Source organism: Alosa pseudoharengus, unplaced genomic scaffold (genome assembly GCF_046254945.1).
Source record: "Alosa pseudoharengus isolate Yale_2024_CS ecotype anadromous, Long Island Sound unplaced genomic scaffold, YU_APseudo_1.1 YU_APseudo_1.1_scf_9, whole genome shotgun sequence".
In the NCBI taxonomy this organism is placed as follows: domain Eukaryota; kingdom Metazoa; phylum Chordata; class Actinopteri; order Clupeiformes; family Clupeidae; genus Alosa; species Alosa pseudoharengus.
In genome coordinates, this window is record NW_027468881.1 from 7,470,334 (window position 1) to 7,497,929 (window position 27,596).

General features: G+C 41.4%; 1 protein-coding gene and 1 long non-coding RNA gene across 2 annotated transcripts in view; one reads left to right on the top strand and one right to left on the bottom strand.

Moving 5' to 3' along the window:
• The window catches only part of nup210 (nucleoporin 210), a 37,875-nt gene extending 29,825 nt beyond the window's left edge, over positions 1 to 8,050 (bottom strand). Inside the window, exons 1-8 of the mRNA XM_076275614.1 lie at positions 7,445 to 8,050; positions 5,522 to 5,658; positions 4,804 to 4,935; positions 3,709 to 3,805; positions 3,181 to 3,331; positions 2,144 to 2,276; positions 1,632 to 1,790; positions 38 to 106 (exon numbers count right to left, since the gene is read on the bottom strand). Coding sequence (XP_076131729.1) covers positions 38 to 106; positions 1,632 to 1,790; positions 2,144 to 2,276; positions 3,181 to 3,331; positions 3,709 to 3,805; positions 4,804 to 4,935; positions 5,522 to 5,658; positions 7,445 to 7,617 — 1,051 coding nt within the window. The 5' untranslated portion in view covers positions 7,618 to 8,050. The remainder of the gene's footprint in view (positions 1 to 37; positions 107 to 1,631; positions 1,791 to 2,143; positions 2,277 to 3,180; positions 3,332 to 3,708; positions 3,806 to 4,803; positions 4,936 to 5,521; positions 5,659 to 7,444) is intronic.
• A 12,211-nt stretch (positions 8,051 to 20,261) lies between these two features.
• LOC143115137 (uncharacterized) lies at positions 20,262 to 21,009 on the top strand. Its single transcript, XR_012985056.1, has 3 exons — positions 20,262 to 20,452; positions 20,697 to 20,749; positions 20,858 to 21,009. It is a non-coding gene; the product is annotated as an uncharacterized LOC143115137 (long non-coding RNA).
• The last annotated feature ends 6,587 nt before the right edge of the window (positions 21,010 to 27,596 follow it).

The following is a 27,596-nucleotide window of genomic DNA, read 5'->3' on the forward strand; positions in this document are numbered from 1 at the left end:
AGCAGCATGAAAGCACTGAACAGGGAAGCTGACAGACCCAAGTATCCTGGCTCCACGACGTACAGGGTGCTGTTGGGAAGTCGAGAAACCCCCTGCATACCAAGGCCTGCACAGCCACAGTTAAGGGAAAGAGCAGTCACATAGCATTAGGGGGATAGAGGGAGACACTCGCTGGGAGTCTAAGCCTTCAGTTCCCCCAACAATTCAAGCCCATTTCTGGAGGAACTGGTAAGTGTGTGTGTGTGTGTGTGTGTACACATGCACGCCTATCTTAATGTGTGTGTGTATATGCGTGTGTGTGTGTGTGTGTGTGTGTGTGTGTGAGAGAGAGAGAAAGAAAAGTGTTTGTCGCGATCGATTTCGTCAGATTAGGACCTGCGAGCTCACATTTCCTTCCAAGTTTACACAGGCCCGCAATCATGCAGATAACCGCTTTGCAGCGGTAGAGAGGAAAACAACCTCGCCTGTAATTCCCCTTATCCCGTCTAAATCCTCCCCTACAATGCATCAGCCCTCCCCCCCCCCCCCATTCTCCCCTCCGTGTCTGCACTTACAGCAAAACATCTCCCCACATGTGGTCTCTTATCTCATCATGCAAACCGGCCAGCTCACTATGCACATGTTTATCAGCCTGTGCATATGGTTATCATAGAAACACCCACAACTTCAACAGTGGCTGGCATGTTGCCCTTACTAACTGACACACACACACCCCACCAAAGGTGTACATCACTTATCACCGTGTTATTATTCTGTTACAGGATGCACGCAAGGTCGCAAACATCACTCAACCTGACACTGTGATGTTCACATTTCATGATGAAAGCATGGTACGATTATCCTGGCTGACACCAGACCGATTCTCAAATCTCAATTGAGATTGAGAATGGGTCTGGGAATGGTTCGTTCTCTTCTTATATCCAAGGGGCGTAACCAGTGGTGAAATTACACTTAAATGTGTACTTTTTTGAATTGGTACTAAAGATTTTTGGAAGTACAGCAAACACATCTTTCATGTAAACAAAGGTTTCAAATGCAGTTTCCTCAATTCCGAAGATGATGCAAGTCTGTCATTTAATGCCGACACCATCAGCTCAACCATTAATTGTGTTCAACAGTGCTCCTAACAGGGTTCCGACTCTACATCAAGTGTAAAATTCCATGACTTTTCCCTGACAAATACCCTGAATTTCCATGACCTATAATGAGATAAAATTTCAGAGCAGCGATGTAGCGTGACTATTTTAGAGTGGAATATAAATAAATGGGCACTGAATAAACAAAGTTAGGCTAACCATCAGCACAAGCAGTGAAGCTAATATCCGGATATACACCAATTCTGCATGGAAATATATTTATATTAATGTGTTTTGGCAAGTATATTATAAACTGCCATCACAAAATTCCCTGATATTTCATGACTTTGCCCCAAATATGATAAAATGCCCTGACTTTCCATGTCTGGAATAGACTTTATAAAAATTCCATGATATTCCAGAAATTCCATGACCCGTGGGAACCCGGTCCTAAAAGTACTTCCCTATCAGTCATGGTATACAGCCCAACCCCATAGCGTAAACATGATACATTTCACAGATTCAACCTAAGACTGGTGTCTGTGTGAAGGATACTCTTGTGATCGAGCACAATGTTTGTGTACCCCAGCTGACCAGCGTGGACGGTGGATGTGCTCTGGTCCAGAGTGGCAACAGGGAGATCTTGGTTACCTCCGGCCCAGAGAACACTGTTCCTCAGGCTGAGCTCGTACTGGTCACAGGGCATGGACAGTTCTACAAACAGAGACGTGTTTGAGGAAAGAAAAGAAAAGAGAGGGAGTCAACCAAAGCAAGATGGTGAGCATAATCTGTTGATATCTAAAAAAAACATGTTCGTCACTCTGGATGCACTCTGCCTGCTAAATTTGTTTGTTTAATTTAAGGCCATTACTAAGGCTATTTAGTGGCCAGAGCGTTGTGTGTTATAGAAGCTTAAATATGTTTTTTAAAATCTATGCTAGTAAGAAATTCTAAAACCTTCAAAGGTGGGACCTTACTAAAAACATCAGCTATAGAATTTTGGTGATAAAAATGTTGTCTGCCTGCTAAATACCATAATCCTAAAGAGACCATAACCAAAAGCCCACCTGTGAGTTTCCCCTGTCGGATCTTCTGGACTTTGTATCTTATGGACGTGCCAGCGAGGAGGTAGATGACGGACGCAGGGTTCAAAAGGATGTTCTCCAGGATCAGAAGTCTCACCTCTGCTGGATCTACATCCTACACAGGAAAGATGGACAGGCCAGAGAAGCAACTTTTCAAGATATGAAGATATAGTTTTATGCAGTTTTTGTATGTTTGGATGTACTGTATGAGCTTAGATTACATTGCTTAAAAGCAAACAGACTAAGTTTAGGAACCACCTTATTCCTAACAGATGATGATAATAAGAATGTACCATGTTAGATTAAAATATCAAACTGCCTTTCAGAACTGAATGGCTAAATACAAACAAAATGACATAACATGAATAAATCATAACAAATAATATGTTCCTTGGAAACATATATCTTATATTTGACGAACTTTTAGACACACACAAACACACACACACACACACGTCAATGATATCCAGCTTCAAGCATTTAAAAAAGGCAACCGTATTATTTCATGCTTGGTCTATTGGATTAAGTCGGTTTCATATTGCTGATGTCATGCCAGTCAGATCACATCTCCTCCTGTGGAGACGGCTCCCTCCTCCATCTCCCCCATCAGCCACCGGTACCGCCATCAGAATCAGCATCAGTAGCACTGGAGTTGACTGAGGAGCCGACGCTGTCGCCCTTACGCAAGCTACACATGCTATTTATAGCCCTCCCTACGTCTCAAGGGACCGCGCGCGCGGAGCCACAGGCTGCCATTGTGCAGGAAATAAATTCAGCTGAGCTCAATTACTCTGACTTCAAATGAAATAGGGGGAGGAATGTGGGGTGGGGAAGGGAGAAATGGGGTGGGGTGGGGTAGAGAGGGCCTAGGAAATGCAAAAACGTGTAATAACATGATGTCACCACACAATTGTTTGTCCTAGACAAATTCCTAGAAATATTTCTCGTTGGAGAGACAAATGATGCTGAGGTCAGAGGGAGCATGCCACTGAAGTCAAAATCGTACAACTACAACTGACCTTGTAGAGAGGTTCTTGTATCTTGGCTTTCAGCTTTGCGTGTCCAGTTTTAATGCCAGACACCAAGATCATATCTCCCTGTCTGCCAACCCGTTCCATCTCGGAGATGTAGCTCAGAGGAGTATATGTTGATTCAGAAAATTTGAGAACTCTGAAGACAAATGAAAATGGTTATATGCATCACCACACAAACAGAGCCAATTACAACCAACCCACCCCAAGATAGAGAATACTGTGATTGAAAGGCTTATGGCTATGAAAAGATTGGATTGTTCAAATCAAACACAAACAATGGCAGCATAACAGCACTGAGAAAAACAGGAACTGTGTTGACCTTCAGAAAGAGTCAAGTTAATTAGTTCATTGCCTTATGGCTCATACTGTACATAAATATTTAAGGCAAAGATACAAAATCTTCTCATGTCTGTCTATATGTCCATCTCCACAGTTCTCCACCATTATCCTCTTGCCTTAATGGCACTGATTTATGGATATTTTGTCATTTCAGATGCCATCAATCAATCATACCGCAATGAGGAGTGGATATCAGAAAAGGCGGCCGTCGCCGCATCTTTCACAATGGTCCAGTCAAACACCAGGCCGGCCAGAGTACTGAAAGTGTTGCCTGCGGACACATGAGTCAGACATAGTGGTTCAGGGGCAGACATGAAGAAACCTACTACAAGCGTTAAACATTAGTCAGTGAAAATAAGTCCTATTCAAGCACCGTAGTTGATTTTGTTGGTACAATAGCTTATTAGTTCCCATTGTTGACACAGCTGAAAGGTGTTGGTACAGCATGAAGAGGTGGTGAAAAGCGTGTTTAAGCAAGCCACACCCAGTAGTAAATAAAATATCACTGTCAACTTAGACAAAGATCAAACGAAGAATTTGTGTAACGTTAAACGACACAAGCCAAACAAATGTCAGACTAACCGGAGTCTCAACAGCCACTATGATGTATGGGGCGCAATGCCACTATAGTCTGCAATGTCACTATAGTCTGCTATTGGGGTAGAACAATACAATTGAATCAAGATATTTTCACAATAAAAGCAGCATTTTTGGGACCATCTGATTAAGCTGTCCAAGTTCTAAGCTTTGAGTGCAAGGTATAAAAACTCTTCAAGTTGAACTTGGAGAGCAATCATGAGAGAAGTCAGTCATCACAGGATTAAGTCAATGCTCCGCTGTACAGACAGGTTCAAAAGAAGAGAAAAAAGCAGACAAAGAATACACACTGAACCAAGCCTCAAGATGACTGTTTTCAGAATGAATCAGGGTTCAGTACAAGGTTACTTCCAAAACACAGACCAAGAAAAGATTTACCTGTTTGACCAGCCCTGGGGAAGATGAGGCAAAAAACCTTCCCTAGGGGTACTACATTTGTCTCTAAGGTCAACTAAGGTCTTTAGTCACATAAAATCTGACAAATGAAAATATACGGTCCTGTTTCTCAGTTTCGACACAGACTCACAATGGCGGAGTCGGGTATAAAACCCAGGCCAACCGATTGTGAGAATGGCCATCGCACCAACAAATCATGGCGGTGCGTGTGGTTCCAATATAAGTATAGTGTTAGATCAAAAAGGAACAACACAGAGAAAGGTAAGGGGAACCTACCCTCGGAGTCAATAGCATGGATCTTCAGTGCCAAGGGCGAGTCTTCCAGGTGCAGTTCTCGTGTGGTGGACACAATCTGAATCTCGTTGATGACGTCCACTATAGCATCGCAGCGCAGGACCTGACCAGTCACTAAGAGAAGAGAACATGCAGCCATAAAACAAGCAGTCATAAAATGTGTACAAAACCAATATCACACCATTACAACAGTTGACCATTAACAGTATGTCTGTAGATAGGTCTGGCATTACTTTGCATCATTGATTATACAGTACAGACATTAAACTATTACTAATGGAATTTTATTACATGCTGATAGGCATTTGCAGGCATTTTCTGTATTTATTTTACTTATGGATCCATGGACAATCAACCAAGACGTCTTTTTCTCCATTGCACACTCTTTCTAAGAAAGCCATTGATTTATGGGATAGATGTGAGTATTGGGATGGCCACTCTGTTTAACTCAGATATTCAGTTTAGAACTGAAGGTCAGCCTCTATACAACAACTAAAAAACATACAAGCATGAGTCATGACATGCAAAAAAGGGATATGAATTCTGCACCACACACACACACACACACACACACACACACACACACACACACACACACACACACACACACACACACACACACACACACACACACACACACACACACACACACACACACACACACACACACACACACACACACACACACACACAAACTCACAGATGTCCTCAGCTAAAATAATACTGGTCAGTCTGGCGGGCTGGGTAGAGCGTGCCTGCAGAACGGCCTTCTGGGAACAATGTCGTTCATCAGCATCTAGTGCTTCAATGCTGGCAACCTCAGGCCTGTTTGACGACCTGCAAGACAGGAAACAAGTCAAAGCATATAACCTTGGTGTAACACTTTAAAATAGGTTGTGACGCTATCTGAAATTCTCCATGGTATTAGTGAGATTCTAAGTATAAACACTTGCCCTGACATGTACAATGTTGCATCATGGGTCATTCCATGTCAAATCAGACAGAATTCAGGAAAATGGTTGCTGCACCATCTGAGATTTAGCTCAAAGTTTGTCTACATAATATTTAGGTCAAAAAACTTGTTTGGTTTTGTACCACTCCAAAGTTTTTTTTAATTTTTTCACCCTTAACTATTCATCAATTTTACACTCTCAAAAATGGAGGCCATATTCAGGCATTAATATCTCAAAAAGCTTCATTCCAAGCCTGCCCAAACTTTCCAGGACGGAAGACAAACATGTCCACAGTATGACTGGACCATTAAAGGTTTGTACTGCATCCCCATTAGTTTTATATGAGGCCCTAGATTTGGAACAAAATGCAAAACTGGTGATACTGGCGTCTTGTAAACTATGTTTTGTATCCACATGGCATCAATCAGCATTTTGTCTGCAAATACAATACATACATGGGCCTATCTTTGCTGTAAATAAATGTACACATTCTTCCGACTGTAATTTTTTTATGTTTGCAGGTGTTTTACCAGTCACTTTTGATTTTGTCTATAGAATCATCCCCTCTCGTCTCTGATTGAGCAGGTAATCTGCCAACCGATGGAAACGTTACTGAATGTTAGTATGGCGTTCCAGACTAGTACCTCCCTGAAAGGAGATCTAGGTGGGTGTGACCAGGCTACAACCTTTGCCCTTTGTACACTAAATGTCCATACACTTAGTTACTACCGCATAGATTTTCATATTCCTACTCACTAGCCTACCCCATATACCATTTTAATCCTCTGAAAATGACAGAAAAAAACACAAACTTCCCATGTTTAATACTTAAATGGTATATGTGGAGAGCTCAAATATTGGCACATTAATAAAATATTTAAACAAAGCAACAACCATCTAATTTGATACGGAAAGACCCATCACTAGATACAATCAGAACAAAACAAATTTCAGGAACATAATCAATGGTTTTCTTGTCCACACTTTGCCATCAATGCTTCTCTATAATGACTTTTCAAGACATGGATAGTTAAAAATAGTTTAATTATTCATTAATAGTAGAAAATAAGGGTGAAGTTTTTCTGAAAAAGAAAAATGCCTGCAGTTTGCGGGCCAGACGTAGACCCAGTTATGTGGGCACACTATCTTCTACTGCACACAGGATGCAGCCTTAACCATGTGACTACACCTACGTGTGATGGCACCTTTGGTTTTAAAGTAGACATACAGAAGATGCAGTGCTGTTAGCACAAAGTAACTAACTATGTAACTAACAATGTTTATAAAAGGACAGCATGGATCTGTAAACACTGGAATATGCCCCTTGTGGGATATCAGATGAGCACTCGCGCTCAACAGGAAATCAAAGCAGGCGTGGTGAAAGACTGCGGGTGCCAAAGGGCAAATTTCACTCGCCTGATTTGAATAATCTGATTTTGACAGCGAGGAAAAAAGAATGCCATTGAGGAAAGACCATGTGGACTTCGAGTTATTTTTGGCAGTAGGCTAGGCTAGCCTACATGCAACGTCTGGCGTGGAGACCACGTTGGGTCACATTCAGTGTCCTTACACGACAGTCACCCGACACATATGTGTGAGGCATGTAGATACTGTGCCAGACTTTCCCAATGACTTCCCCATCTAAAGACAGAGTAGACATAAGCACTTACCATCGGTAACATCCTTCAGTCGCTTCCAGTGTATAGTTGATTCTGGTGCTTCTAGCAAGTGGAAGTAAAACTTTGGGGATATTTAGCTTGGATGAGGCACTTGTTCCTTGGAAAAAAATGCTAGCCGATAAGAGGAGCACTACTAAGATTGTTTGAACGAGTGGATTCGCCATCTCTTATCTCTTCTCCAAGTTCACCGGCGAGAAGGAAAAGATAAAGCGAAATGAATTACAGGTTGATTTTCAGATTAAACCGTGAGTTGGTCTCCCTTTTAAATGTTGGTCAAGCGCGATAGACCGACATTCCTTCCAAAACAGTAGAAAACTATTCACATTTGACCACGTTTTTCAATAGCCGACTCTACAAAGTTTCAACGTCTGGACGGCTTGCTGCTGCTGCTGCGAGACAGCATGACAGCAACTGTTACCTTTGACTCGTTATTACACTGTTCTGTTACATTAAGAGTCTCCATGAATGAACCTGAGGGTATCCGCCTAAATGTACAGGTCCAAATGTCATGGAAGTAAAAGACGGTTCTACAGAGTTTTTAAAATAATATTTAGAGTAGAGTTATTGTAGAAATACCCGCCATAGCATAGTATTGAAGCGGCTTATTGCATGCTGGGAATCGCATGTCGTCACACAAAGAGGAGGGCTTCCTGAGTCGTCTTATCAAAATCTTTTAAAGGCACAGTGGTTATTGTTTCTTTTGGCTTGTAGGCCTAGTCCAAGTAAACAAATGGCTCATAGATATTTCCCTACGTCACGACCGCGACTGTGATGGTGATAGTGGCAGCTGTGGATACCTGTTTCAATTAGATAAAAGACTGCATAATAATGTCTGTTAGGCCTATGGGTTAGTCCGTTTTCTTTTGGTGTTGCTGTTGTTGACAGAATGCTTCTTGATTTACAATAAGCCGTTATGTAACTAAATGCTAGATAAAAGCCTATAGCATGTTTCTCAGTTTTACTTGGCATTTTACATTTATTAAATATAACTCTTAGCCCTACTCTTTTTATATTGTTTAGGCTACAAAAAATGTAGATAATGCCTTTCAGATAATGCCTTGTTGGTCTATACCATTTCTTTTCTTTTTTTTTCTCAAAATAAAACCTCAGACAACAGCAACCCATTTTGCCATTAGGCAGGTTTACATGGACACGTTTATTCTCACTTTTATTAGAATCGGAATAACGGCTCAATCGGAATAGTTTACAGTAATTGGAATGACAATCCATGTAAACCCACCTACTGTCAGGCAACACACTGTATCCATAGCTCTAATGCAAAACCCTGTTTGGTCAAAATGTTAACAACATTGTAAGAGAATAACTGCAGAAGAGGTACAGTAGCCTAGGCCGAGATTAATTATGCAAGAGGTAGATTAATCAAATTATGTAAAACAGGCTACAACACAAGAAATCCACAGATACAGATAGATAGATTGATAGATAGATAGATAGATGATGTTTGATGATTTTTGATGAAATAGATAAAAATAAATAAATATATATAGCCTATATGATGCACCCCAATATGACAGATCTGGACTGCAGACAGGCCATTTTAGCACCTGCACTCTTCTTGGAGTCATACTGTTAACATGTGCAGAATTAATTTTGGCATCATTTTCCTGAAATATTCAAGGTCTTCCCTGAAAAAGACATTGTCTGGATGTGTTGCTCAAAACCTGTGTACATCATTCAGAGTTGATTGTGCCTTGCCAGATGTGCAAGATGCCCATGGCATTGGCACTAATGCATCTCCATACAATGCTGGATATTGAACTGAGCAACAAGTTGGATATGATAGTCCCCCTTCTCTGAATCTGAAATCCATGATTTCCAAAAAGAATGACACATTTTGAGTGGTCTAACGACCACAGGACCGTTTTCCACTTTACCTCAGGTCCAGATCATTTCTGTATCATATCCAAATACAATTTCTTCTTTTGCATGGTTTACTAGCATATTTTGTGAATTGAATATCAAACTGTAGGCTATTCATAGACAATGGTTATACTGTAGGAAGTTTTCCTGAGCCCATACAACGATTTTCTTTACAGAAACAGGTCTGAGGTCCAAAAGACCACTGACATCCAATATTATTGGCCTGTAGAAGATGAAATCCTCAAATTCTTTGCAATTTCATGTTAAGAAGCATTATTCTTATTGTTTCATCATTTGCTCACACAGATTTACACAGAGTGATGTGACCTCCACATTTTTACTTCTGAGAAACTCTGCCTCTCTGTGATGCTCCTTTTATACTCAATCATGGTGGCAGTTACCCTGGTTACCAGGGCCAGCTCTACTACATTTGGGTTGTACCGATTAGGTATACCGATTTTGGGTACAAATTGGTACTACCTAGCTTGAGTTGCTGTAGCCAACAGCCAGGGATAGGCAGTATTTTTGATACATGTATTTAAAATATGTATTTCAAATACAAAATAGTATGTTGTCATTTGTATTTTATTTTGTTGAAGAAAATGGCTTCGTATTTTGTATCAAAATACTTTATAGGTGTGTATTTTTGTAGCTTAAAAATACTGCCAAATATTTTTGGTAAAACCAATAACCTACTTTTGGTGATGTGATGACATCATAAAAGTGCAAAATAATGAATGCAGCTTCTGACTGGTGCTCACTTAGTAATTTGCCCAGTGTTGTTGTGAGCAGAATATTGAGATTTAGGAAGATGATCCAGTGCAAGATGAGCAGAGCCGCACAGTAACGGAGTACATTTACTTGAGTACAGTACTTGAGTACAATTTTGAGGGATCTGTACTTTACTCAAGTATCATTTTTGGGGAGTACTCATGACTTTACTCAAGTACATTTGAGAGGCAAATATTGTACTCTTTACTCCACTACATTTCTATCCATAACCGTAAGTACCTGTTACTACTTCTAAAAAAAAAAAGGAAAAAAGAAAAATCTCGGAAACCCTCAATTTGTTGCTTCCCTCTCAAACTGATTGGATTGTGCAGGCGCCACTGATTGGGACAGCCTATCAGCAATCACCCTTCAGCTTTCCGCCAAAGTCAACTCCATGGTCAGATTTAGATAAGAGATGAAACCATGGACGAAACAATGGATAAAGACGCAGCAGGTCCATCCCGGGAATGTGCCAACCTGTGGCCCCACCTCGCCAGACTATTTCAATTTTCTGAACAAGTGATAGTTTTCGCTTCAAGTGTTTCAATTACAAAATAGTATTTTGTATTTGAAATACGTATTTTAAATACATGTATTAGAAATACTGCCCATCCCTGGCAACATGGTAAAAAGATGAAAATGACTTGATTTTACTTCCAATTCATTTTACATTCTCCAAGTTATTAACATTAAAATTTTTCATAACTCCATGTAGGACGTTTCTGTACATAAATGTAAGCACTGTGGCAGTAGTAATGCAATATTTAGAAAATGTAGGCTACTCTTGTACTCTTGATACTCAAGTACTTTTAAAAACAAGTACTTCAGTACTTTTACTTAAGTAGACATCTGACTGTTGTACTTTTACTTGTACTTGAGTAAAATTTAGCAAAGGGTATCTGTACTTTTACTCAAGTAATGAAGCTGTGTACTCTGTCCGCCTCTGAAGATGAGTAACATGTAGGTTCCTCACACACACACACCAACCTCAAGTTTCTTGAGAACTTTAATGATCAGTTTCTTAAGAACTCTAATCATCCAATCGGAACTAGTTATGTGGTTGCTCTACAACATTGCTCAATCTGGGCATGCTTTGACATGTCAGAGACTCGATTCCACTTTGTACCGCTTGACAAGTTCAGTTGTGACTTTTTGAGTGCATCTCTGATACAGTATTTAGGCTATGAGATATAACAGGCAGGTCAGCATATTGATCTGTTGACTGTTTGCAGGTTATGGCATGTCTCGTAGGCAGAGAAAAGCTGTTGCTTTCGAACACTGTCCACTGTCAGTGTACTGATGGAGGAATAGATTAAAGTACTTTCAAAATACAAAAATACAGTATTTTATTTTGATACATGGTGTGGCTATGCATTTTTATTACAATTAAAATTAGGGTATTTGATATTTTATTTTAAAATACATTTTGATGTATTTTTGCCCATCCTTGCCAACAGCTAGAGTAGCCAGGCAGCTACAGTGCTACACTTTGGGAGCATTAAAATCATGCCCCCATAGTACAGCACTGTATAAGCTCTACATCTAAGCTTGAGTTTGAGACTGCACACTGCGCAGATGGACAACGGCTTCACTTTGTTTGGGTGGACAAGACACAATGCTTGGGTGGGCCTGGTTTAGTTGTGTTAATTGTGAAATACCCCTCCTTTTGTTGTCTTTATCATTACAAAAGTTTTTCAAGTATTTTGTTGCCCCAGTGATTTTGATATTAGGGACAAAACAGGTTTCAATTTTCTAAAAATATATATTTTTAAGTTTTTTAAAAAACTATTAACACAAAACTATTAACACCATCAGGCACATCGAAATGTCTATACAAATATTTTTGGAAAAACTTAATAGTTTGACTTATCAGTCTCTTGGTTCCCTTAATTATGCACACACAATTAATTATATCACATTTTCAGACAAGTCAGTGTTTAATGCATACAGTTTTGGTTGTATAGATTTTAAGGTTATGTTTTTAGAAGAATGTTGACTCCGCACACCAGAATCTGCTCCTTAGCGTTTTTTTATTTGTAGGCTATATGTGACGTTTCGGGCTCCAGGCCTTCATCAGACATGAAACAAGTGGGGAGACACACCTCCATATATACATCCATGATAGGTCATGTGATCAATCACGTTAAAGTGCAATTCCATCATGAAAGGACAGATATAAAGACAGATATAAATGTAAATATCAAAATGTATGCATATTCAAACATCTACAAAAATATTTACAAAAATATTTAGTTCAGGTAGGAAAGGACAAGCCTGCAATGCCTTAGGCCTAATTTGAAATGTTTGAAATGTTTAAAAAGGCGCCTCAACCACTGTAGAATGTAGTGATAATAGATGAAAAACAAGACATAAAAGAAAAAAACAATAGAGAGATAGTAAAGGATACCACTAGGGTGTGTTACAACAGTTCTGGACAATTATGTGAGAATCAATCCCACAGCAGTGGACAGGTACACTTGGAACATGACATAACACATCATATGAAGTCAGCAAAACATTACCACCGTATCTACAATATTTACATATTATTTACACAATTATTTACAAAAGTTTACAACAATGGCCTCAGATCAAAGTCTTCATTCAACCCTTTGGAGCTAAAGTGTCCAGGGTGTAAATCCAGTATGCTTCTCCCTTAAGTAACAGACAATTAACATTTCCTCCACGGAAGGGCTGTTTAACCAGTTCAATGCCGCAATATCTGAGAGTGGATACATTGTGAGAGGCTTGTGTGAAGTGCACCGCTACTGGGCTTTTACAGTAGATAGATAGATAGATAGATAGATAGATAGATACTTTATTGATTCAAGGAAAGGTGTCATGCTTTTGGTGTCATGGAAATTCAAGGAAAGGTGTCATGCTTTTGGTGTCATGGTTGCGAATATTTGATCGGTGTTCTTTTATTTGATCGGTGAGATTCTTGTTTTCAGTGGTCTAGTCATTTTACCAACATAGGCCAAGCCGCACGGGCACTTAAGCAAATAGATGACATTCTTGGTGTTGCAGGTGATCACAGAACTCTAATCATCCAATCGGAACTAGTTATGTGGTTGCCCTACAACATTGCTCAATCTGGGCATGCTTTGACATGTCAGAGACTCGATTCCACTTTGTACCGCTTGACAAGTTCAGTTGTGACTTTTTGAGTGCATCTCTGATACAGTATTTAGGCTATGAGATATAACAGGCAGGTCAGCATATTGATCTGTTGATCTCAGAGTCAATAATATGCCAATGTTTCTTAATGATGGATTCGAAATCTCTACCTAGAGGTGAGTATTGGACAATGCAATTAACTCTGGACTCAGATGTTGGATCTGGTGTGACTGAGACAATCAGTTTGCGACACATTTTCAAAGCGACTACGTGCTTGTGTAAGCCATTCATGTTTGTATTGTCTCTGTTGAAAATGTTTTTCTAGATCCGCTGCCTGGGCTTGGAAATCACTGTCTGAACTACAGATCCGGCGAACGCGACTAAACTGAGATAAGGGTAGACTCCTCTTGAGTGGAATAGGGTGAAACGATTGTCCATGAAGAATAGAATTCCTGTCAGTGCTTTTGCGGTACAAGTGAGAACCCAGTCTGTTAGAGTCTCTGTACACAAGGATGTCTAAAAAGTTCATCCTGTGCTTGTCATATTCCATTGTGAATTTCAAGTGCCGGCTGTTGGTGTAACTCATGAAATTGTTTCAATTGGGCCTCAGAACCTGTCCAAATGAAAGAAAATATCATCTATGTACCTAACTCCGTTCTACTAACGTTCTTCTACTTGCTTGTGCCTTCCTGTCCAGCACCCAGTACTCAACTACTTGGATGTGCGTGCTGCACTCTTGAACTCTCAAGGTTATGTTTTTACCCTTCATAATGAAAGGTGATATTTAGAAGCATAAAAATTACACATGAACTTTTGGAAATGTATTGGTTTAAGGCACAAATATCATTGAAGGAACAGATCATCTATTCTTTCTTAAAAAAACAACAATGTAAAGTCCATCTGACGGAGTTGACAAGGTGTTACATTCAACATTTTACATTCAAAATGACTACTGAACCCTCACAAATACCAAGAATAGGTAAAAGGCGACTCATGTTCCTCTTTAATGAAATCCATCACCTTGGCTGATATACAGTGCCTAGAAAAAGTATTCACCCCATATTTCCCCTTTTACTGTTTTTATAAATGGAATCTTGATAATTTAATTAGTCCCTTTTTACAATCATTTATAAAAAAAATCCTCTTTAATGTCAAAGTGAAAGCAGATTTATACAAATTCTGATGGTGTTGACACAAATTCTAATGGTGTTGACACAAATTCTGATGCTGTTGACATCTGATGGAGTTGACAAAATGCTGATTTCATCAGTATCAAAAGTGAAAAAAACCAAACAAATCAGGAATAACTGTGCAGCTAAAACTCAGAGGACCACTTTAGCACATCCTCGTTCTCCTCATGTCATGATACCTTTTTTAGCTCTGGTATTCTTCATCGTTTGTGTATTTAATATCCATCTTTTAACACCTAGCACAACCATAGTGTGTCAACACTGAAATTACCTTACTTTTACATATTTTTAAGTTATGTTAAAGTGATTAGATCTGCTTCCAGACATGTGGTTTCCCAGGCACCACATTCTAAAAACAATTTATGGGGCAAGATGAAATAATGCTTTGTTGTGCTCCCCTTTTACTGATTGAGATTTTGAGTAGTTTTTTTAATTAATATTGTTCATATTTTTACCCCAAAACCTTGTTTTATCTGGCGGATATGTTTTGTCCCAAATCTCAAGAATCACTGGCCTACTTTTTTTGAAACAAGCATCAAATTCAAAATGAACACATTTTTCATGGAATTGTCAAATTGTCAAATTTTCACCATTTGATATGTTATTTATGTCTTGTTCTTGACAGCTGAATATAGGTAACAGATTAAGATGCATACGATTTGGCTGATCATTTTTTTTTCTTTTTAAAATTATCATTTTATCATCATTTATGTCTTCATATACAACTTCTCCCCATGATTTATGAATCCATGTGATTTACGTCTGAGGTAGGGGTAGGAGAGTGTTGGTATTATTGTAATGTGCAATGCTTTGTTTGATAATAATACAAAAATGATAACAAAAACATTACTTCTGTGCAGGTTTTACCTAAAGGTCAAGTAGTGACCTCTCATATTGTTTTCAGAATAAGTGGTGGACTGGGCACTACCACATGTCTACACCGACAGAGCGATTAATGGAAAGTAATTGTGAATTCAGCTCACGTTTCCACCTTCGTCCCCTAGAGGTCAGTGGAAACTATTCCAATTCCGTTCTCAGTCCGCAGTCAAGACCACAAGATCAAACACGAGGGGAGATGGGTCATTTAGATCTCAATTCATCTCCATGAATATGTGAGTCCAGAGGAGGAAAATAAACAACATCTAACCATCTCTCATCAGCAATGGAGGTCCTAAACTTATGCTGAGCATTTTTTTGGAATTTTTATTCTGAAAATGGGTTTTGTCAGACCCAAAGCAAATGAATGACGTGAGCAAGTTAAACATGGTGTACACATTGAAATGGCAATGAACACATTCTCATACAAACTTAAGGCTGTACAGGAATATCGAATACAAACAGTCACTCTATTTTCTTCTATCTATCTGTGACCTTTAGTAGAATAATTTCAGCATGACTATATTATAATATGACCTTTAAAATGTTTTAACCAATATAAATCTATATAGATCTTTATTTATGCAACTTATGAGTGGAACGACTCACTACCACACACTAGCGTCATTCTTGGCATGACCAACATAGTTTTTCAAGAACAGGGTTCTTCTCAGTCTTCTTGGCTATTTCAAATCATTCTAATTACAAAGAGCATGATGAGTTGAGTACAATTACAAGTACAAGTACAATCAAGTACAATTTCAACAAAGGTATGTCACAATGTTTGTCTTGGGCACCAGGTGAGTCAGGACCTCTACTGACTACTCATCTGTGTTATGTTTTAAAGGCAGTTTTTGAAGCTACTGTGATTATAGTTGCATCTGCGTGGTGGTTTAGTCTTCTCCAAACGTATCAGCATAATTAAGTAGGTGGTCATTTGTTGTAGAACCATTGGTTATTTTTTACACTCTGCAATAAATATGGATATTGATCATAAGCATTCAGTAATGTGTTACATAATATTAGTCATGTGTTTCCGTGACCACTGTGAAACAACCACCATGAGAGAAACTGAGAAAAGTTCAAAATTATAGTGTACAGTAGTATTCTATTTATGTATTTGTCTATCTAGCTATCTTACTATCTATCTATATATCTATATAGATCTACACGTTTTGGGAAATAGACCTTTTTTCCAGAATCAGGTACCATCTGAATTTAAGGCTGCAACTTAGAATATGTGTAGTGTAGAGCCTAACTGAATCAACTGACAAAGGAAAAGGGCAACATTAGCGTTAGAATCCATCAACTTGATGGATTACATCCATTTCAATTCTTAAGTGTCTGTGTGTGTGTGTGTGCGTGTGTGCGCGCGTGCGTGCATGCGCGCGCGCGTGTGTGTGTGTGTGTGTGTGTGTGTGTGTGTGTGTGTGTGTGTGCACGCACATGGGATGTGTGTGTGTGTGTGTTTGTGTGTGTGTGTGTGTGTGTGTCTGTGTGTGACATAGGGTGTTGTGGAGGAGTAGAGGAGAGTATATACAGCACGGGCGTCACTGTTAACCGTTAACCACCTGGGAACTCTAAAAGAGGAAGAGAGCTGCTGCTGTATGTTTTGTTAATTCAGAGAAGTGGAGCGTGACTGACCTCATGCAATCACTTAAGAGCATTGAGCCACTTCTGCACCTCAGAGACGTCCGGCTGGTATCCGTCCAGTCCAGACCAGACCCATGTCTGACTGCATTGAGAGTCAAGCTACCATGAGTCAGATCCAATGGATAGGGAGGGAAGTCTGCCATGAGCCTCCACAAACGGTCTTTTATGATTGTCCCATTGTGATGGTAAACACCCTGTGAAAAGGGTTACAGCGATGTATACTTCCTCCAATCGTATAACTCAAGGCATGTCAGTCAAGCCCCTGACTCAATTAGTTCACCGGACTAATATTTGACTCCAGCCGCGCACCTGGACCTGCTTCTGGGGGGCAGTGGAGCCTCCATCCGTGGCAGTCCGAGATTGCAGCACACAATGCCAGGGAGGAAGAGAGCAGTCTCTGGTGATTGTTGGACCCCCTCCTGTCCCACCTCAACCCCCCGCACATAACTTCCTTTCCCTGTCATTTAATCTCTTGCCATGGCTGAGTGCGTGCGCCTGGGAGCTGAGCACACAGAAGCCTCGGACGTCTTTTACGGGCCTCCCGCTCGCTCGCTCGGCTCGCCTGCGTGGCTGCAGTGTCACAACCGGTCATGGGAAACTTGTCACAGCACTTTCACTCCCTGATGGCTAAAATAGACCAAGGACGGATGAAATGCGGTTTTATGGGAACAAAGTGTTGGTTGAAGTTTGGCTTTGTTATGGTAGGATGTAACGGAGTCAAGATTGCTTGTAGATATTTGTGTGTGTGTGTGTGTGTGTTTGAAGTAAAAGCAGGATGGAATTATCACATGCAACATGAATCCTGCTCACCAAAACTGAACACATGTTTTTGAAAAATTGCATCACCCAACAAGAGTACCCACATGATATGATCATGACCACTGCAGCACTAGCGCAGCACGATCATTTAGGTCTTTTGTTATTTTTTATTATTATTATTATTATTATTATTTGCTTTTTGTTTTGTTCTTCAATTTTTGGTCAAGATTAATTAACAGGTCTACCGGCCACCGTAAGCACTGACTGTAACCTCTACAAAGTAAGCACTGACTCCAGGTCGAGACCCTTAAAGGCCCTTACTGTAGCACATCAGAAAGGGATATTTGGGGCCCGACCTTTAATGCCTGATCATTATAAACATACTACTTAAAATGTATGTTTTGCGCTGTATGTAAGGTCTTTAAATATCTACAGTGACATACGCACTGCAAGGAATTTTAGGTTCCCTGCAGACTTGTCTTAGTGAGGAAGAGCACAAGTTTGTAACCTTGTAGAATAAATGAGGATGAGTGTGGCTTTAGAACACGTATATTTTGTCCGACTAAATTTGAAAGTTTTGTAATATGTTTATGTATATCTAAGCAAGAATTAGTTGCAGGAGTAGAGGGTGGAGAGAAGATAAGAAGAGTGCTTTATTTTCTTTGGATAGTACACGGCGTCATCATGTGGCGGTCATATTATGTACCGCTATGCAGTAGATCTAGTTTTATTCTTTACTACAGTAAGTCGGGCAGTAGGAGGCTTGAATAGTCCACTGTTTGCTTGCCTCCTCATGCACAGAACTATTTCCACTTAAACACTTCCACATGGCATTGTCCCCCACTGCAAGGATATTTATGAAAACACAGGACATGTGGGCATTCCAATTTCACAGGAGAATAGGAATAGGAATAGTAATAGTCCGGTGGACAGCCCATAGAGCCCCATTGTGGACCCGGAAATGTTGAGTACACCAAAGTTTTATGATGGAAATATATAGTATGGGTTCCCAGCATGCAGAAACTGCCGGATGCTAATTTGCATATGTTGGGCAATTTGTGTAATTGAGCTAATTAGGTCATATAATGATCATATTATAAGAGCTGCTTGGCCAAAATGGACAATGTTAGTATGTTTTTAGGGGTTACTGGATTGGTCACATTTTACTCTCATTAAGCTGAGTTTTTTGGTACAATTTAGACAGATTTTTGGAGGATAGGGCTGTAGCGATATACAGTAGGGCTGTAACGATACACCAACCTAACAATTCGATTCGTATCACGATGTTTGACCCACGGTTTGATACGAACCTCAATTTTTCTTTTTTTTGGAGGGGGAAAAAGAGAGAATACTGAATGTCTGATATTTATGACAGCACACTCAGCTGTCTGGTTGAAGCCTGGAAATATTGTAAACAAAGTAGCATAGTTGGCTAACTTATCCTAGTCTACTGATTGGACTGTTCAGTTTCCTCATGTGTGTTTAAGGTAATACTGTTCTCCTTGGGACAAGCCTTTTGGGAAACATTGGTATTGAGATGATCATTCAGTTCTCCCAGAATCCCCAGTACGAAACATTGTGGGAATCTCAAGCACAGTCCAGCACGCTGGCGTTGCACAGCTCCCCCAACAGGCCATTGCCATCCTCGGCGCGGGCGTTCCCACATTCAGTCCAACAATTAGTGGGGTGCACACACCGCAAGAGCCCTACTCACCCTGGGGAACCACAACCACCAGCGGCCCAATGCGGGGCGTGCTAGCAGCCCAGATAGCAAGCATAGTCGGCCCGATTCTGGCTGAGTGCTGGCAGTGTCGGCTGAGGTCCGAGTCGGCTGAAGCACAGTAAACACAGTCGGCCCGATCCTGGCTGAGTGCTGCCACTGTCGGCGGAGTTTCAAGTCGGCTGAGGCACTGTCCCCTTGAATGGGCCGACACTGACACGCAGTAGTTGGGCTGATTACGGAGTGTCTTATTTGGCCCGATTGGGGTTTGATGGGCTACTGCCAGTTTTCGAATCAATCTCGGCAGACGGATTTCATACAGTGTGTGGCCCGATACTTCAGGAACGTACAATGATCAGTATCGCGGCTGTTGGTGACAAAAATGAAACATTTAGCGACAGCCGGACGCTAAACGTACATGGCCCAATTCTGTAAAGTGACTGTCGGCCCATTACATGTGGAAGAGCCACGAGCAGAGCAACTGTTAAGTTTGAAACCAGCAGGACGGCGCAAAACTGTCTCGTTTTGGACACTGCCTGTGGTAAGTAACTTTACCTTTACCTGTTATTGCATGTAAATCATTATGAATGTACGTAGGCTTATTATTGCAGACAAAGTTTAACAAGTAGCATAACAAGAATGGGTGTTTCAATCTAACCCCCTTGACGATGACGAAGCTAGCGGTAACATACGTTATGATTTCTTAGCCGACTTTGTTGGCCTAATTACCGTTAACGTCAGTGTTAGTCAAAAACGTTCAGTGCTGTAACGTTAGCCATATGGTAAGTTGTACATTGATTTAATAGAATAAGTAATACTTTTTTGTTTAGATGAGCCAAATCATAGGAATCAGCTTTCATCTAGGCCTGTGTTTTGTGATGTGTCATTTTTAGATGCTTTTGGTTTGCCTCATCCATTATGTCAGCAAAGAACAGGAGTGGGCAGGAAACATGCGCTGTTGAAAACATGGCCAACCAACTGGAGCACCCACAAGGCTCTTGTGAAGGAAGTCCACAAGCCTTTGTGCTTCAGGTCTGTATGTGTTGACAAATATGTCTTGCTTTTGGTGATTGTCATTGGTAATATATCAGCATTTAACAATCACACAATGTCAATGTTGCCCAAAATAACTACCAGGGAGTTGTTACCAAGACAGCTGCAGAGTGGCAAGACTGGGCTTTAGTAATATTTAGTCAGACAGTAAAGGATAAATAGTTTAATGTTTTTTTTTCTTTTCTTTTGAAATTACATGCTGTCCATGCATCTCAAATTGAAGGATGGATGGAAAGAACTCTGATCAACCCCCACAGAGAGCTGAGGTGGCTATCTGTAAGTATATTTGAGTGGACAAACAGAACTTCTCTGACAGATGACATGTTGAAATCTTGCTTTAGACCTCATAATGATCTTATAATATTCTTTTATACCTAAATGCAGTTTGGAGACACCCCCGGCTGGTAGTGCTGCTGAAACTGGTGGAGGCAACAATGAAGCGGCAACAGAAAGAGAAGGCAGGTGGCAAAGGTTGCTGCTATTGAAAAATACTTTGAGAGTGAGTATGTGTGCATGTATGTAGCTGGGTAGGTCATGGTACAAGGTACAAAAATACAGAATTTAAAGCACACTTTACACTTAACTCACAACCCACAACTACTGACAATGGAATTACTCTTTTAGAGTGAGTGAGTGAGGGAGAGAGATTTCTGTAAATGTTTAATGTTAATTTAGAATAATTTATTTCTTTGAATCATTATACAGTTTTAAAATGTTTAATTGTTTGTTTTTGTATATAAAAGATGTCGATTGTTGTAGATAAAAGTAGATTGTATATTTTAACTTGTTTAATTTCTAAAGTGTATATATGTAAAAGCTTGTATAATTTTTAAATGTTTGTTTTATTTGCAAGGTTGTGTTTGTCAAACTTGTTAATAAAAGTAGCTTGTGCTTTTAATTACTACTTCTGGATTTGTGTTTATTTTCAAGTACTTTTGGTAGTTAATGGGCCACATGTGGCCCGGGGACCCAGCCGACATTCAGCCAACACTCAGTCAGATCAGTTTTATAGTGCGTGGGCCAGTACAGGCCCAGAGGCCCAGCCGACACTCAGCCAACACTCAGTCAGATCAGTTTTATAGTGCGTGGGCCAGTACAGGCCCAGAGGCCCAGCCGACACTCAGCCAACACTCAGTTATATAGTGTGTGGGCCAGACCTGGGCCAACAGAATGCATGACAGTAATTTCACAGTGTGTGGGCCACACCTGGGCCAACAGAAACAATGAGTCATTTCACAGTGTGTGGGCCACACCTGGGCCAACAGTTCCAATAAGAGTCATTTTACAGTGTGTGGGCCAGACCTGGGCCAACAGAAACAATGAGAGTCATTTTGCAGTGTGTGGGCCACATCTGGGCCAGAGGAAATTATTTGTGTCAGTTATCAGTAACTGGGCCATTGTTGGGCCTGAGGCCCAGCCAGAACTGGGCCAACACTCACAAAACCCTGAGGCAAGGTAGTGGGCCAGAGGTGGGCCGGTCAAATTTTGCTATCTGGGAGTCACCTGGTCTGTCGCCTCTCGTCCCCAGCTCCCTTCAGAGAACGCCCTCAAGTCGCACTTTCGCAGTGTGCACCACCGCAACGTTCCTCCAACACCTGGCAGGGCCTAGCCTCCACTGCCACAGACTCCCCGGCGCTGAGCACCGTAACTGGCACTGCACCTCCGATGCTCCACTCCGTCGTCTCGCCAGTCAGTTCCATCGCAGCTGGACCACGCTGCGCAATCAGGCTACAGCTACCGACGTTGGCGTCCCTCCTCTGCTGCCTTGTCGCAGAGCTGTCCTCCGCTGTTCCGGCCGCTCCACACCACCATGATCGCGCCAAGGCCTAGACCTTCTCTCTGGCTCGTGTCATCGGATTTCACACAACAAACTTTTTCCCCCCTTATTTTTCTAAAGAGCACCGGCGAACAGGCCGACTCGAACAGGCTCCGCCAACCGTCCGTCCTCAAGGCAGCACCTCCTTGCCGCTCCACCTCTGCTCTGCTCCGCAGCCAGGGTCACCGCCAACTCCAGGCGGGGGCAGGGGCTCCAGGTCTTCTCACGGTGAAGTCAGCACCCAGGCCGGTGTCACCACCTCATCTTCCAAGGCCGCTTCCTCAGGCCGCTCTCCCGGTCGCGTGAAGTCCTTCTCTGCAGTGGCCACTGCATCGAGACCCTCTTCAGGCAAGCACTCCTCCCGTAGCCAGGCCCAGGCGACGGCTGGTCTCCTCCCGCTGCTTCTACTGAAGGCCTCTGTAAGCTTTTTAGTACCCCTTACAAGGGCTCTCTTCGGATCCTTTTGCTTGGGCCTCCACCTAGCGGTGAGCATGGACGGATGGATGGACTGGGCCCAGATGTATTAAGGGCCCCCCATTAATTGTATTAATTGTCGCATATGTGGAAGGGGGGTTTGGGGGTCAGAAATGTTTTAATTTGTTTGATGTGATTTCCTGTATTCTGGTGCATTTTAGGGATGGCCAATACTAAATTCAATCAGATTCATAGCCTACATCCTGATGTGTTGATTATTGGTGCTTCACTCCCCTCCCTGAAAGACATCTACACCACCCACCTCACCCGCAAGGCGACCACAATGAGTGATGCAAGTCACCCCGCTCACAATTTGTTTGATCCACTGCCCTCTGGGAAGAGGTACAGAAGCCTGCGCTCCCGCACCTCCCCCCTCCACCCTCAGCTACATAACATCCTGGACTTTGGACCCACAATGGCTGCCTTGCACTACTCCACTTGCACTACTCCACTTGTACACTTGCACACTTTGCAACTTGTTGTTGTTGTCCTGTTGTCCTGAAAACACTTCTGAACACACTTCTTCTGCTCTTACATAACTTGCACCACTATGCCACTTGCTTACTTAGGTCAAACAGAACTACCTCAGCCATTTATTGGCCTGACTTTGCACTATTATATTGACTGTCTATGCACAATTGCACAATTTCAACCCAATTTTGCTGCTCTTATTTCTTCATTGTATGTGCCTTCTTATTTACTTTTTATTGTTTACTTGAATGTTATGTTTGTCTGTGGACTTAATTTGGTAAAATATGTCTTGTCTCCACCGTAGAATAGTGAGAAACGTAATTTCGATCTCTTTGTATGTCTTGGCATGTGAAGAAATTGACAATAAAGCAGACTTTGACTTGAGGCAATGATTTCATGCAAAGGCTTTAGGGTGTAGTGTTCACTGTGGAAAAGACACCCTTTAAGTGTTTAAGGGAAACTTTTAAGGACATGCTAAGCAGATCTGTGTTTGTATTAATGGATAACTATGACTGCTGGAGTGCTATGGCAGCGGGGTCATATAGGTTTTCTATTTTTTTTCAGCAATTTTTCGGTCAACGATTCCTGGTTGTGATATAAAGGTTCAAAGTGTACAAAATCTGAAAAGCTTGATCGTTGCTACAGTCTTTATGCACGCTGCATTTCGTACAATTCTGACCATTAATGGGTGCTGCAACTGACACATTTCAACAGTCGTTAGGAAACCTCATTGCTGTGGATGTGTGCATGTGAATCTGTGCATTAAATCAGTTTGGGAACAGCATGTAGTGTAGCCTGCGCACACACACACACACGCACACACACACACACACACACAGGTACACTGGCAGTGCATACATGTTTGTATGTTTGAAAGTGCTGTACATGGACATTGCACAAAAACAATGTAAGAAATATTAGAATATCACCCTCTACTCTTTCTACTCCATTAAAAGTGGCCTACAAAAGTATTGTACGTTTCTGAATGTAATCGTGTACGGTGTAAATGTAATCCACCCAAAAGACTTGCTGATGCAGCATGTCATGGCATACTGCACATCATACAATGATTCTGCATGCATATAGTCAAAATAAAGGAGAAGTATAATGTTTCGATCTGCGTAACTGCTTATTCTCCTGAAGTATGACTGTACATTGGTGATACTGATATACTGTCACACCGTAAAAGTAGACATATAGCACAGTTATGTTTAATATGACTGCCGCATAATGGCAGAAGTATACTTGTGCAAGGTAAATACATGTGTTTATTTGTCAAATCAAATCAATTTATTTATATAGTACATTTAACACAACAGGGTTGACCCAACGTGACCATTTGGGTCATTTCCATTTGGATACTATACTATACTTTATCTGTTGTTGCAGATTGTCTTAATGAAGCACTGCACACAACAGACACACACATGTGTCCAGGCACACACAGACACCCTCACACATGCATAAACTATGGTAAAAATCAAATCTAGACATACCATAAAGCAGTGTGTAATATGACTGCCGCATATTAGTGGAATACTTGTGCAATGCGGATACAGGCGTACATTTGGGTGGCACCAGTAAAGTTAAAATAAAAGAGAAGTATCATGTTTCGATCTGCGTAACTGCTTATTCTCCTTTTCTAAGTATTTTTTAGTATGACTGTACAAAGCAAATCCAGAATATTTCAGTATTCAGCTAAAGGCCTTCCTGTCCCACATTTTGAGAGGGCAATGCAACAGACTACCATTACAGTGCAGCACAATAATAGAAGGTCTCCCTGTCACTCCCATGTGAACTTCCATGTGAACTCCTCTTTACCTTTACCACGAGCCATTTTAAGCCACATCTTGACATCATACCATAAAATAAAGTGTGATTGTGATCTGCAATTATATTACATCCAGGAAAATTATACAGGTCGAAAATAAGGAACCTGATGCCATTTAACAAAACAAAAAAAACAGCTATTACACAGAAAGGAAATGTCTCTCCAAATGCAGTGCACATTTCTGGGAAAATAAATCAGTGAACATGGAACAACTCCTTGTCCCTCTCCAGCTTTGGAATTATGTGGAGGAAATGTAGACTAAATACAGATTACCAGGTCTCTGCAGACTAAATAGAGGTCATTGTGTGAGTCCTGGGTACTGTGGTCGTTGACGAAAGTTCCAGTGTATTACAGCCAGCTTGTATGCAGCAGGTGAGAGTGTCAGAGCTCTGGGTTGTAACTGTTCCCACCTGTTCAAACAGAGGGCCGAAATCCAGGACAATGTGACACGCAACGAGCAGATAACATCAACACCTGCATTCTCTTCTCCGAATCCCCTCAGCCCCGGCTAGAATGAGGTCACGTCCAAGGGGGCTTAGTCAGGACACAAAGAGCGCACCCCACAGATCTTAACATGACAACAGGCCTCGTCGCCGCCATCTTGGGGGAAGGGGGGGGGGGGGGCTGGGGAAACCCTCACCCAGCCTTACAGTTATTGCCCAAAAGTTATTCATGGAAAAAGACGAAAAGCCTGAGCGCCACTCGAGACCCATAGCCCATTTAGGTAGATTATTAAGAGGCGGGGGGGGGGGGGGGGGGGGGGCAGAGGGGACTGGGGCGCTGGGGTTGGTCGAGCAGCATTGGCAGAAGTCACAATTCAGACATGCATGACTGGCGAATAACAACAGAGGGGGGGGCAATTACCTGCTCTGAGCCAGACCCCGTCAGATCAAGTTACCAGGGCGCCGACAGAGCATTACTGCTCGGAGATTTCAGGGGACAGACGTCAGACTAGCAATCTCCAGCCGGGGCCGCTCACTCCACCGCACTGCGCGCCCCTCTGGTGTTCATCCAGGGATTGGTGATTGCATCAGGAGGCCAGGAAACATTGTTTCCTTTTGAAGTTTGTTCTGTGTACAGATTGCTGTGTTGAGAAGAATTTGTGCAATGTTTTTGACACAAAAAGGGATCTTACGGCACCGGTTCATAAACTGTTGTGTGGTGGTAGTGAAGCACTGGCAGTATGACAGAAAGTATATATTGTTTTTGCAGCTGTAGGCTAATCAGTGTGGGTTATTGTTATTGAGCTCTCAGCCAGGCCCTTACGCACAAACACAGTGGTAACACTAGCCGGCTTTTGCATCATCTTCATCAATGTCAGTTACTAAAAAGCTTAAATCAGATGTGCTCTTTGGAGTGCAGTCAAGCGTGTGTCGAAGTTGAAATGTCAAATTAGTCTGTGGGAGCCTTTTAAACCCCTGGTGACACAGCCCCCCCCCCCCCCCCCCCCCCACTGGAACTGGAACCCTTCACCCCTGGACACAAGAAGGCTCCAGAGCTAGTTAACTCATGTGCTCAAGTCATCAGGCCCACCAGAGCAGATTAGAGTGAAGTCATTGTGACTGCCAGACACACTTAATGCCAGGCTGTGGTGATGCCCCTTCTGTAAGAACACTGTACTGAGTGGATACCTGTACTGCATTTGTACAGAAAGCCTATTGGATACTGTTTTGTTGCTGTCACTGTGTGTGTGTTTGTCTGTCAGTTCTGTTGCAGCTCAAATGATGCATTCCAGAACATCTGAGAGTGTTTTTTTTATTTAAATGTGTGACATTGAGGTTTCTCAACCACAAGCCAATAAACAAACTCATCTGATGAAGGACAAGGGAAAGCACAGTATCACAGTCCACGTCAGCTCCCCTATCCCAAAGGATAAATCTACTGAGGACATCATAGGATGCTAATCAAGTCAGCCAAGTCATTCAAGTCATGATGTGAGGAGGAGAATAAATCTGCTTGGCTCTCAGTTCATCCATGTCATTGATTTGTCACAGAGGGTTTCCAATACAATACAGTGCGCATAGCCTTTCCTAACCCCATGGAGCTTTCCGCTCAACCACACGGTTCCCCCAAATTGCCATTGTGCTCATGTGCTTCTGGTGGTGCACCAGTGTCTTAAAGTCAAACTCTCTCCTCAGATTTATTGTGCCTGGGCTTGCCTGCATTGGCAATGCAATTTCACCTTAGAATCTAGATCATGGTCTAGTTAAGGTCTTAAGCATTTGGGATGCTTTTGTTAGTGAGGTCTTTACTTATGTTATTATTATTATTATTATTATTATTATTATTATTATTATTATTAGTAGTAGTATTATTATTATCTCTAACTGGCTATAATTAATAATCTTAAAATGTTTGTGTAATAAATGTCATTTGAATTTGGAAATATGAAAAGAAATATGGCAGCCACCGTATATCTGAATTAGGTACATTAAACATTTTTGGTTAGAAAGTATAAGAAATCAGGTTAGTGAGTGATTTAGTCATTGCCCCAAATATGGCAATGCCCGAGTGTTGAAACAATCGCAAAT